The following is a 13,423-nucleotide window of genomic DNA, read 5'->3' as shown; positions in this document are numbered from 1 at the left end:
CCTGGCTCCATCCACCAGTTTTACCAAGTGAGAGTGTCTCCTAAGTATCCCAGGCAGCAGAATTTCCAGGTCAAGATGTACTGTTGTGCCTTTGCTTTGGGGTCCGCTGAGCAGGGCAGTGATGGAGGCCAGCCCAGACAGTGATTGGTAGTATTTGTTTCTGCTCCTGTGAAAGATGCATTGTTTGTGCTCAGGAATGGAGACGTCAAGGCCTGTGGTAGCATTAATTACATCGTTGATAGGCTCAAAAGTTATTTTGTAAAATGTCCAGCTTCTGGCTTGATTTTATTTACGTGCATAGGTAGTTCAGTTTGTCCTGACAAAAATGGTTAGGATTAAGAATGGGTCACTCCAGAATACTCACCACAGGGATGTTGACAACAAGGGTATTTTAATCAGTGGTGGAGTGAAAGTAAAACTAGTATTCACAGTAATTTTCTGCATGTATCATCTCTATATGTGTGGCCTTTAGATACTGTACCACTGTGCTTACGCTGCCTGGGCAGGGAGGAAGGATGTGTGTATCTTAGATACAGAGTGTTCTAAAGAAGGTCATTGGGAAGGAGTTCTTTTCAAAGAACTTAGAATTAGTTTCAAAAGGTTTTCTTGTGTATGTCATAAGAGTCTGGGTAATATTTATAGGTGTCCTGTAAATCTTATGCCTTCCATTCAGGAAGACCAGAAAATAGCTTTGGAACCTAAAAGTTGTCAGTGAGAGGTGAAATTGAAATGTCAAGATGTAGTGTTCAATGAACAATAGATTTGCCCGATATTGATTATTTATACAGTTACTTATTTGGAAGTGTCCTTTTTTTTTTTTTAACTTATGGAACTGTGATTAAGAACTTGTTATTCGTCATTCATAAAAAAATATGAAATTGGTCAGTGGTGGCGCACGCCTTTAATCCTAGCACTTGTGAGGCAGAGCCAGGTGGATCTCTGTGAGTTCGAGTCCAGCCTGGTCTTACAGAGTGAGTGAGTTCCAAGACAGCTTGGGCTACACAAAGAAACCCTTTTGTCTTGAAAAACCAAAAAGGAAGAAAGGAAAAAAACAAAAACCAAAAAACTTGAACTGACTTGTTAACAAGCTTCCGGACCATCTTGTCCCTTAAGTGTCTAGGTATGGGTCCTGATGAGTCCCACTTAGCCTGTTAAGTCAGCCTTTTTTGTTGTTGTTATAGGTTGAACCCAGGACCTTGCATGTGCTGAGCACGTGTTCTAGTCACTGGGCTGTATCTGGGCCCAGCATACCTCTTTTTTGTTACCAGTTTTCTCACGGGCAGAGTGGCGTATTTATCATACCAACTTCAGAGGAGCTCCAGGGTGCTTGTCATCTTGGTGGTTTCTTCGCCAACTCATAAGCTTGGTCATGGAAAACATAAACACTTTCCCTTGCTGAAGGGGCCGCACCAGGGCAGATAACTCAGTATGATGGGTTTGGTGGTTAAACTGATATTGATGTTATTCGTGTGTGTGTGTGTGTGTGTGTGTGTGTGTGTGTGTGTGTGTGTGTGTGTGTGTTAGTGTTAGTCTCCTAAGGATGGGCCTCAGCCTTGTTCATGCTAGGCAACTGGTAGCAATGAATTATATTCCCAGCCCAATTTATGTATTTTTGTTATGTAGTCACTTGTTAGGAAATTATTTGGTATAGTAACACAAAAAGCTATGTCGTAATGAGAGGAAAGAAAAACTCATTTGACTTTATTGTTAGAGTTACAGACCCCCGCCTCCCATTATCCAAGAGCCTGAATCCAAAGTGGTGATTGTAGAGAAACCACACAGGCTTTTTCCTTAGCTGTCTAGTGGTAGCTGCCTTTGTGTAAGATAACAAGCTCCGTGCACCTTGCTGATCCACGGATATAGGATGATATTCTCTTGACCTGCTCTGGCCTTTGGAGTCTCCAGCAGTCTGACCTTGTCTCTTTCTCCAGTCACTCCTCTGGGACTCTCTCTCCAGGCTGGTCCTGGGCCTGCTGAGCCCAGTATGTTGTCTGTGGTGTGAACCATGGATGTTGACTCTGGCATGTAGCACCTTGTGGCTGGGCCCTTAGATTGCTATGCTGTGGCCATCATCTCCTTTCTGATGTTTTGATAACCATGTGTGCCTTGTCTCTATTGAGGTTTGAGGGCTCTGCTCTGGCTACAACATTCCCTATGTAGTTGGCATTCAATAGTCACCCATAATGCCTTTGGAGGAGAGGTTGTTGTCATATCTGGCCCCACTTTTTTTTTTTTTTTTTTTTTTTGGTTTTTCGAGACAGGGTTTCTCTGTGTAGCCTTGGCTGTCCTGGAACTCACTCTGTAGACCAGGCTGGGCTTGAAGTCAGAGATCCGCCTGCCTCTGCCTTCCAAGTGCTGGGACTAAAGGTGTGCGCCACCACTGCCTGGCTCCACTTTTTTATCCATGAAATTACTCAAGTCCTAAAGATGGCAGATGGAATGCCTAAGCGTTCGTTGTCCTGTTATTGTGAGAACCACATTCGGGGCAGTCCCGGTCTGCTTGGACTCACTCATGACCGACCAAGAGCAGAGATGTAGATGCTGGGCCAGGTTTGGGGCCTTGGTGGGATGGATGGGCCAGCCCAGCTGGGGGCTCGGATGCCTGTATAGTCATTGAGCAAACACCAAGCATTGGAATAGCACAGTTGAACTTTCCTGACTTAGGGATGAAGGAGAAAACTTTGTCTTTAAAAATACCATGCATGTCTTGTTGTTTCCTCCACTCTTAAGTCTGAAGATATGGATTATAGAAATTGGCAGAAAGTTAAGCCAGAACTGTACAGTGAATGTGTGCTTGTTTATTTGTTTGTTTTTAATCCCAGGTGCAGTGTTATGTAATACTGCAACCCTGGTCAGTGAATCATTAACTAGTATTTGGAAAGCTTTCTGTCATAGAGGTTTATTTTTGGCTTAATCTCTTTTTGTCAATATTGAAAAATAATGACTAACTTGCGTTGAGAACTGTCTGCATCATTTAAGTGCTGTGGTCTTCACTCAAATCCAAACCCTATAGGGTGTGAAGTGTTCTGCCTGGTTTTATACCTGAAAGACAAAGAGGTACACTGCAGGTAAATAAGCCACCTGCTGCAATAAGAAAGTAGCTGGAGAGGATTTGAACCTGGGATGTGTTTAGTTCCAGGGCCCTGCACTTTTGGCTGTGATAATTACATTTCAGTATCCTCTGACAAATACTTTGGTGGCAATAAAGAGTCTGTGTTAGAGGGAAGTAACTTCCTGTTCTATTTTGATCCAGAGAAAGTTGCTTAGAAGTTTTCAGAGAGCCTGAGAGCTGTTAGCATCTCCGAGACAGCTGGGTTGCTCTAAGCCTGCTGGCCAGGCTGTTTGAGGTACAGAGGGTGTTACAGTAAACCAAAACACCTGCTGGAGTGGACCCTGCTGTCCAAGTGAGAAGGTCTCTGTATGCTGCTGTGAAATGATCCTTGAGCCTGTCCTCAGAAGCAGCCTGGGATTTCGATGGCCTGTGTAACAGCCCTGGGGCATGGGGTGGGGAGGAGGACTAGAGAGGATTTGGTCTTCTTTGAGAGTTTGGTTTTGTTAAGCAGATGAAGCTGGTAATGCCTGGGACAGCCTTCAAGTGCTTAAAACTAAGAATGGAGAGAAGAGGCCCATGTCTCCCAGAGGGGTCACTTAAGGCCTAAGGCCAGAAGGGGCCCTACCCAAAGCATTTCAAGGTAGACAATGTCGTGCATTTTCTACTGTGGCATTTTAAATGGCAACCAGAACCTTCTGGTCTGGAGGGAGGATATGCGTGTGTCAGGGCCAGTTCTGTGATGGGCCAACCCTTCCTGAAAGTGTTTGGAGTGTAGTTCATGAACACTGTGGAGCTCTTGGAGCATTTTCTGTTTTGTGAGACAGGGTTTCACTGTTAGCTCAGTCTGGTCTGGAAAAACTTCACCCTTTTGCTTCAGCCTTTGGGTCACCCTCAAGTACTGAGCAGGGAGGGACACTGAAAAGCGGCATACACTACAGGGTAAGGAGTGACAAGGTTTTTCTGGTGGGCCAGTGGGCAGGATGAAGGAGAGTGGACAGATCTGAATTTCCTGTTGGAAGGCTTACCTAGGGGTCAAGCATTGTGATGGTGCCCACCCTCAGCAAAAGTGGGGCCAGCCTGAAAGAGACCAGAAGCTTCTCTGCAGGCACTTCTGACAACTGTGTTCCCTGGGGAGTGACGCTTGAGACAGGGTACAGGTCCTAGCATTTGGAAGTAAGACCAAGTTGTAAGCAGTGTGCCATGCCCACAGGGAGACTGCTGTGACGTTGCTAGGCTTGGTGTGGTGCAGAGCAAAGCTTGCCTTTGAGGCTTGAGACTTGCCCTCGGAGAAAGATGGGCCTTGGTGGAATGTCTGCAGTGTGGTTGAGAGATGGGGCGGAAGGAGCAGTCTTAGCCTTGTAGTTTCAGTGTAGACTGACGTGCTGAACTGCTTCTTTTAAAAGGTCTAGTTGCTTTTATTTATGTATGTCTGTGGTTGCCTGATGCACAGAGAAGCCCGATGTTATAGGTGGTTGTGAGCTGCCTGCTATGGGTGCTGGGAACTAAACTCCAGATCCTCTGGAAGAGCAGTTATGGCTCTTAACCACTGAGCCATCCCTCTAGACTCTAATCTGCTCAAGCTGTAGTGCAGAGGACCCTGGGAAGAGACAGGAGGAGAGGCCAGAGGGTCAGCTGCACCAGAAGTAGAGGGGCCAGAGATGAGAAGCTAGTGAGTCAGTCTGGAAACGTCAAGGAAGGGCCATGCCACTTGGGCATCACCTGGTCTGGGCACTGTGGGTGCTTAGCCAGGCTTGGCTTTGTTCTGTGTCTACCCTGCTGATGTTTCAGTTGCCTTTTCTTCCTGACATACACACGAGAGCTTTTAAGGTGCTCTTTACTTAATTTACAAAATTAGCAGCCTTTTTATTGATGTTGAAATATAACACGTATTCATTAATAGAATTCTGAGCTAAACAATATCTTTTTTTTTAAATTAAATTACCATTTATTTGTTTACTTATTTTTTGGAGACAGAGTCTCACTATGCAGTCTTGCTGACCTCTGACTATGTATACCATACTGGCCTTAAACTGCACCAGCTTATTATGCCCCTCATACTGTGACTAAAGGGGTACACCACTATGTCCAGCTAAACAATGTTTTCTGCTCTTGGGGGCTATAGTGTCCAACTGTATCTTATATGATTAAATTTAAAATGTTAAGAAAAGGCTCTTGATATGATATCGGAATTGTTTTGAAATTGTGTTTAGGCTGTGTTTTTAAACCAGTAGGCTATTTACTTGACATGAGTGTCTAAGAGACCACTTGACAGTTTGTGGCTTTATATTGCCATATATTGTCATTATAACATCCTTCTTAAGCAAAGGATTTTATTTTTATTTGTGTCTGTGTGTCTATATGTGAATATGTGTGGTGCCCACAGAGGCCAGCAGTAGAGGTACAGGTGTTTGTGAGTTGCCTGATGTGTGTGCTGGCAAAACAAACTTGGGCCCTCTGGAAGAGCAGTGGTTAAACTGACCCATCTCAGCAGCCCTAGTACAGCGTCGTTGTAGGCATTCGCTGCAGCTCATCAGGCCACTTTTGGTGATTGTGTTTCTCTGAAGCGGCTGTTAATGGATGTTTTTTTCCTATAGGGTGATTCTGAAGAGGATATGGAGGAGCCTTCTCAAGAACAGAGGTAAGAAAAGCAAGGTCAGGTCATTGCGGGCCAGACATTCAGAGTCTCCATATGTGTCTGTGTATGTGCTCAATATTGTCTCTAATGTTCCTTTCTCTTTGACCTCTGTGACCTCTGTGTAGTCTACATTCTGTAGTCCTCAATCTGATTTTGCTTTTAAAATGACACAGAAAACTGTTGACAGTACTCTCTTGTTTACTGCACCTCAGCCTTGCTTTTCCTGGGGTGTACTTAGGCCTTCCCTCTTGTTCAGAAACATCTGTTGAGGTCACACTTTGTGCCCAGTGCTGAACGTAACACACCAAAACACGACCTGTATTGCCTTGTGTAGTGTGGAATGTTGAATTAGTAGCCTGGCGGTGGTGGTGCACACCTTTAATCCCTGTACTAGGGAGGCCCAGGCAGGAGGATCTCTTGAGTTTGAGGCCAGTGTGTACACAGAAACTCTGTCTCCAAAAAAAAAAAAAAAAAAAGCTGTATTAAGTATTGCTGGAGATCAAACCATGGGCCTAATGCATGTTACACACACTACCATTTTCTTTTTCTTCTTAATTAGAAATAGCATTATTTTTCCTACGTTTGGAGACAGATTTCTTGTATTTTGGGCAGTCTAGAACTTACTCTATAGCTGGCCTTGAACTTCAGAAGTCTCTACACTCTAGGTGCTGGGGTCAGACCTGAATTGTCACAACGCAGTTCAGGGCAGTTTCTTTCTGTCAGTTTTCTTTCTTCAAGTCACATTTATTAATTCTCTTAATGGGTGCATGAGACAGACAGCATGTGCCCATCACCATGGTGTGTACGTAGAGATTAGAGGACAGCTGGAGAGAGTGGGTTCTCTCCCACCACCGTGTGGGGCCTGGGGACTGAACTCTGGTTGTCATGAATAAAAGTGACAGTTTTACCTGCTGAGCCATTTTACAAGCCCCTTTGTCAGTTCTCTATCAACTTAAAGGTGTTAGATGGCACATGTATGTATATGTCAGTATGTGCATGTATAATGCGTACGTATATAGTCTGTATATTTGCTTGTAAAGACTCTGTCATAAACAAAAGCAAAGACAAACCAGAAAGAATGGTTGCTACATACCTTTCTTGGTGGTGACTTTTTCCAGCTATAATTCATGTTCCATACTGTTACTCGAGTTGTAGCCTGTTCCCAGTTGTACAAGCATCACAGATGCAAAGCTTCTGTTCCCTCAGAAATACCTTCCCCTTCCATGTCAGCCTTGCGCCTCCGTAGCTGTTGGATCAGCCTGATAGTACCTCATGCTGATGGTGGCCGTCAGTCCAGGATTTTGCTTTGTCTCCAGCCACTTTGCTTTTAATCTGCTGTCTGCCTGTCTGCCTGTCTGTCTGCCTGCCTGCCTGCCTGCCTGTCTGCCTCCCTTCCTCCCTGCCTCCCTTCCTCCCTTCCTCCCTTCCTCCCTTCCTCCCTCCCTCCCTCCCTCCCTCCCTCCCTCCCTTCCTTCCTTCCTTTTGGCTTTTAGGGATTGAGATTGTTCCTGGTGTGTGAAGATTATATTATGACATAGGTGGAAGGCTCCTTTAGAGGGCTTTCTTTGTGTCCTTTTCTAGGAATGCAGATTTTGGAGTTAGTAGAATTACCTCAGTACAGTACTACGTGAAAGGTAAATTAGTCACCAACCCACGTGTGAACTGCTTATTGATGAGCTACTGCAAAGTTATCATTGTTCAGTTGATCTTTAAAACTTCCTCACACCAGTGTAATATCTCGTGACTTTCAAAATAAATGTTTGAATTGGACATGGTAGCATTTGCCTATAACCCGAGCACTTGGGAGGTGGAAACAGGAGGACCAGGTAGGTGTTCAAGGGCATCGTTGGCTACATTCTCAGGGTGAGGCCCTCCTGAACCACATCTTATAAATCCAAAGCTGAAACCCAAATGCACCAAGACTTGCTTTAGAATAGATGAAGATTTATAAGAAAGGCACAGAGATACAGAGACAGGGCTTGCATAGTTGTCAGCCAGGATGCTCTGTTGTCACTGCTAACATTTTTTAGTACTCTGGTACATTTATCACGGTGAAGCCAACACTGGTCTCTTACTATGACCCAAGTTCTGGACTTCGTTTGGATGTCGTCGTGTTTCCTTCGCAGGGCTGAGGCATCTGCAGGCTGTCTTGAGTTCCCAGTGGGAATTCAGCCAGTCTCTGTTGCTCAGCCACTTACATCAGTGCATGGATACTGTGTTTTAATCCAACACATTCCAAGGCTCCTCACCCCAAAGGGTCCCCCCTGCTTTTGAATATGCTCTCGGGTTCCTGGGCTTTAGGTTCCAGGTTCCCATGTGAAGTTTGAGTTGCCCTGTCTTCTTGGGCATAGTTAGTTCTCAGTTTGTCATAGCTTCTTCAGTTTTGATGACCTTTTGAGGGGGTTAGGTATTTTGTATAATGTCTTTGAATTTCAGTTTGTCTGGTAATTCTTCTCATGGCTGAGTCACCTGGAGTGTCAGGAGGAAGGCCACAAAGACAAGATGTCTTGCCACCCTGTCGCATCTGGGGAGGAGATATGGCAGTGTCTCTTTCTCCTTTGATTCTGGCTTGGTCTTGCTGTCTGTCAGGGTTCCCTCCTGTGAGCTCTCCTTACTACCTCTGTTCATTGCATGTTCTGTGAAGCAAATTTATTGCATAGAACCACGATATGTCATCGCAAGTCGTTTGGAAGTCTTTCTGTGTAGATTTGCCTCCTCTTGTGTATCTAGTAATTCATGTGAGTATTCATGCTTTGGAGTACAACCCAGCACTAGGGTTCCCATCTGTTTTAATGCCGTTATCGTTAGTCCTAATTATGAAGTTGTTAGTATCTCTTTACGCCTTTCAATAGCTTTAAAAAAATAATTTTAATGAACTGCACCATAATACAGTGGTGCAGTTTTAATGGAATTGAAGCCAACTGAGCTGCTTTCATCAGTTCAACAAAAGCACATATTTCTGCCTTGATGTCCTAGAGTAACTACTACTATAACAACTTGAGACTAGACAAATAATCTTGATCATACACAGTCTGCTTTATGGGAAAGCATGATTGGTACCGCCATGGATCACTAGAGATTCACTACCAAGGCTGCCTGAGGTGGGCCTGACTAGGACATGGTTGATTCTGGGCCTCGAGGCCTCAAGAGTGGCTTGCCTGTTACCTCCCACTCAGTTGAGGAAGCCGTCAGTGTAATGGGCCTTGGTGACGATTTTGTTTGTGTTATCTTGACTTCGTCTTCTATGGACGCTCTATAATTGTATTTGGTTGGGAGCCAGGAAAGCACTATTTGAAAACTCTCTTCCTTCCCTCCTCCCCATCTCTCCTTTCTCCTGGGTGTTCTCAGATATCAGCAGCAATCTACTTTGCCAAGAAAGAAAGATTGCTTTGGGAGATTTGTGAGGAGAGTGAGCAAACCAGCCCTTGCTCGAGTGAAGGCGCGCTGGGAAGCCGGGCTGGCTCCCTAGTACACATCTCTTTGATAAGCCTTTTTGGAGCACAGTAGTATTTGATAGGATCTGAAAAGTTTTAAGAATTGCTGAGGAATGAATAATGTTGTTATTTTAACTTTAAAAAGAACTATAAATCACAAACCCTGCCTGGCTAGGGACAGTGTGTGTGGAAGGGTCTTTGTTGGTGATAATTCGTACCATGCTGAGCATAGAACCCCAGCCTGATCTACCACTGAGTATATACCCAGTCCCCTTAGATTTTCAGAATGTCTTTTTATCTGCCTAGGAACAGCAGCAGACCGTGTTGCTGACACAGCGTAAAGCCAGTCAGTTAAAGGCAGATCCTGGGCACTGGAAAGCCACAAGACTCTGGTGACCTCTCAGCAGCTGAGGGGTCCAGTTGTTGGCAGAAGCAGAGCCTAGAGGAGATCATCCCTCAGCTCTGAGCCCTGTTGGGAGGGAGCTGCTTTTCACTACCCTCTGCTTACCTTCAGAAAGCTGAAAAAAAGTTCATCATTTGATCAGGTCTTCCTTGTCACCTGAGGTTCCATTGTGGACATTCCTTTCATCCTGCTTTGACATCTTAGGTGACCTTTCCTGTCCTTTTGCAGTTCTTCTCTATGAGAGAGGACAATTTCTGATCTCTCTTGCACCCCCCCCTCCACCTTGTCACTAAGGTGCACCCCAGGCACTTAACTTTTATTTTGTTCTGATACGTATGTGTGTGTGTGTGTGTGTGTGTTGTATGTATGTATGTATATATATATATGTATATGTATATATGGAAAGCAAGCCCCTTCTGTTTAGAAATCTCAGTGTCCCCTGATAACCTTTTTGTTATCTTTAGATGCTTTAAAGCTAATGTGTCCTAAACTGAGCTCCTGGGCTCTTCCTTGGGCTCTTCCTCCAACTTCAAGCTCTGGGTGAAAAGAGCAAGCACCCTGATCTAATACTATTGTTAGCATGCTATATACAGCAAGGTACAGGGGAGGAAGGGAGAGAGGGAAGAAAGGGTCCCTTTGCCCCTTTCATACCCTCTCAGGACCTTGGATGTGTGGCTCAATTTCAGAGCCTCCAACCCCTCTTCATATTCCCATCCCAGTGACGTGTTGAATGAATCCTTCCTCTTGAGATCAGCCTTTTTTGGGCCACATTACTGACTGCCAAGCATGGCACAGGCACAGGAAGTCACTTGTGGTTGAGGGTCTTTTCCCATGTTCCCTCCCTTCAGCAACATGGCAGTGTATCCCCTCTGCGTTTTCCTTCCTCCCTCCCTTCCCTCTGGCTACCTCCTGAACTGTGCTGCACATAGCACTCTGACATTAGTGTTAGCACAGGGTGCTAGCTCCTTGTGGAAACTGCCTTTTGTGGTACCCAAGGGCCAACCTAATACTCCTTCTATTGGTTCCTCAGTTCCAGGCTCAATAACTTGAAAAGCTGCTAGATACTGTACTGGAAGATCATGCTTTTGAGTATCACTCTTTTAACTCATGAACTTGTGTTTAGCTTGTTCTCCATATCCAGGACTGAAGTCAGCCGTTGGCTGGCAAAGCTATAGCATTAGCATTGATGTTAGAGGTTGTGGCTTCAGAGAGAGCCACTGCATTTGTCAAATGTTTCAGGAAACTGTTCATCAGGTCTCTGTCAATGTAAAGTCCCTTGGTGCCTTACGTTAGGCTGGGGCACAGGGAATGGTACGAAGTGAATGAATTTTGACATGGTCTTCATGGCTTTAACATGAGGATTTTCTTTTTGTAATCAGTCTTGTAATTTATGTTTTCTTAATACAATACAGGCTTAGCAGGCTTCATGGTGTATATTAGAACAGTTCTCTAACCACAAAAGCCTTTAAAAATATTTTTAAAATTTATGTTGTGAAATTTTTAACAAAGTTTTAGTCATTTGTATCGTTATCTTTAATTAAAAAAATAAAAATATCTACTGGAACTAGCAGCCTTTCACTTGCTGTTTCTAGCCATTTAAATACATATTTCTGCAGACTATTGCAGTGGCTAGTTTTATGTGTATTTGTGAGTTTATACTGAGTATTTGAACCTTCAGTAAGTGTCCTATCAAATAATTTTTTAATCCTTCAAGAATTGTTAAGTGTTACTCTGTAATAAAAATAGGCAAGCCCCTTCATTAGTGTTAGTGGCTCCTGAAGGAGCAAGTGGAATCGCAGCAGGAGAGGTTGGCTTTGTATGTAAGTGGTGAGTGGTCAGGTCCCTTGGGAGTCATGCTGCCCTGCCTACAGATGGGCTACCTTTAGAGCAGTGCTTTAGCTCAGGACTAAAAGGCTCCACCTGAGCCTCTGTGGCTGGCTGGTTATTTATTGCTACAGAACACAGTGTTCAGCTGCAGAATCTCTTCATGGAGCCCATTTAGTAGATGGGTATTCTGCAGAGAGAGCCAGGCAGACAAGCCCATGGGATTGAAGCCTACATAGGAAAGGCTATAAGAAGTGAACTGAGGCAAGAGCTAAGGTACAACTGTGAGTAAGGGAGACACGGGTTATTGTTAAGCCTTGGGAACCCAAATTTCAATGTCTCTGGAAAATCAGGGTCCTAGAGAGGGCTGAACTGACGGACGCTTTGGTGGTGTGAGGTTGCTGTTAGGCGGTGGGCATTGTGATTTGAATTGCTCTACACAGTGTTCCAGTGGGCCCCACTGACATCACAGCAGCAGCATTGATTAATTCTGCAAAGGTGTTTGAGGCTTCTTGTTGCTTAAGATAGTAGCACAGCCTGGGATTTTAATACTTAAAATAATTTCCCAAGGCAGTATTCTCTGTCTGGGAACACCAACATTAAGATAATGGGGTCTCCTGGGATCTCGTTACTCTTTTAAATGAGTTGTCATCAAATTATTAGTTTGCTGTTAAGAGTTTTGCACATGTGAAATCTGACTCGAGAGCAATAGTGTCTAGCCACCCCCCCCCCAACACACGCCATAGGAAAAGAATGTTGTCACAAATAATTACTGTGGTCGTCTAGATGATATTTCACAGATGCTGTAGTTAAGAGCTCTGGCTGCTCCTTTAGAGGGCCTGAGTTTGATTCCCAGCACCCATATGGTGGCTTATAAGCATCTTTAAGTCCAGTTCCAGTGGACCCTAGGCCCTGTTCTTGCCTTTGCAGGTACCAGGCACACACTTGTGCACAGACATACGCATACAAAACACCCATACACATAACACTAAGAAAAAATTGTTGAGGATTTCCAGTTATTTAAGGAGTATTTCTGTTCTCCAGAAGGTGGCCTTATGTGCTTTTGTTGTTCTCTAAGGCGGAATCTCCTTCAGTTTGAGAAACAGGTCTAGAGAGCTGCTCCTACTTTTCACCTCTCTCAACTCTGTGTTTTGTTCAGAGAGAATGGCTTTGAGTGACATGCCTCTGTCAGACCATTCTACAGGAAGCAGGTCTGCCATGCTCTGAGATACCCACCACTGCATCTGCAGGTCGTTGGTAGAGTGTGGCCATCATGTATGGTTTCCAGGCTGACCACATGCAGTATGCATAGAAGATAACTCATGTCATTCCTCCCACACTATCAACTCAACTGTGACAGTCATTGCCATCTAAGCAGCTCTCCAGGGATAGCTAAGACAGAGGTGTGCGATAGGAATGTTGATGAAGTCTTCTGGGCTGATGATTAATCTTCAGGAAACAAAACAAAACAAAAGGCCATGCTAAATCCAGTTAATCCATTAAAATTGGATTTAAGTAATTGCTGTGGTATTGTATCTTGTGGTTTACAGATTATTCTCAAATGCATTATCTATAGATAGCCAGGTAGATATGTGGTAATATTCTTCTTATTTTATAGATGAGAGAAGTTGTTCATAGTCATAAAATAAGGTTACAGATCTATGGAAGCACAGAGCAGACATATTACACAAGAGACCTCTTTCTGTGTACACTTGTCTACCCTGGTGTTGAATGCAAAGGAAAATAGGTCGGAAACCATTTTCCCTCTTGGATATACTGACAGTATGCTCCTGTGGGATGAAACCATGTCCAGGATTGAGTTGTGGAAGAATTCAGTTCTTTGGATGATTCCTAGCAAACCCCTGGAAAATATGAGCCTGACTCTTCAGATTATCTCAGAGTTGGATCTTTTAACATGCATTGGATCTGAACTTTAATTTTACACTCTTGCTAAATTTTTATCCTCTGTGAATGTTCTGCTGTGCCCTTGAAATAATCTGGAAAATTTGAACATGCTTAGTAGTACACCAGGACTTTGCAAACCACCGTGGTATGAGCAGACGAGTTATCCTGTT

At 44.2% G+C, this 13,423-nt stretch overlaps 1 protein-coding gene across 5 annotated transcripts in view; it reads left to right on the top strand.

The window, feature by feature from the left end:
• Tmem131l (transmembrane 131 like) overlaps window positions 1-13,423 on the top strand; it is a 141,512-nt gene that overhangs the window by 2,528 nt on the left and 125,561 nt on the right. For 4 of the 5 annotated variants that reach the window (XM_031374204.1, XM_031374202.1, XM_031374201.1 and 1 more), the window contains exon 3: window positions 5,647-5,690. In XM_031374204.1, coding sequence (XP_031230064.1) covers window positions 5,647-5,690 — 44 coding nt within the window. Of the gene's footprint in view, window positions 1-674; window positions 719-5,646; window positions 5,691-13,423 lie in introns of those variants that run through there. The other variant, XM_031374205.1, reaches the window with a different exon arrangement.

This window comes from Mastomys coucha, unplaced genomic scaffold (assembly GCF_008632895.1).
Source record: "Mastomys coucha isolate ucsf_1 unplaced genomic scaffold, UCSF_Mcou_1 pScaffold16, whole genome shotgun sequence".
In the NCBI taxonomy this organism is placed as follows: Eukaryota; Metazoa; Chordata; class Mammalia; order Rodentia; family Muridae; genus Mastomys; species Mastomys coucha.
This window is presented reverse-complemented; position numbering and strand designations above follow the sequence as displayed.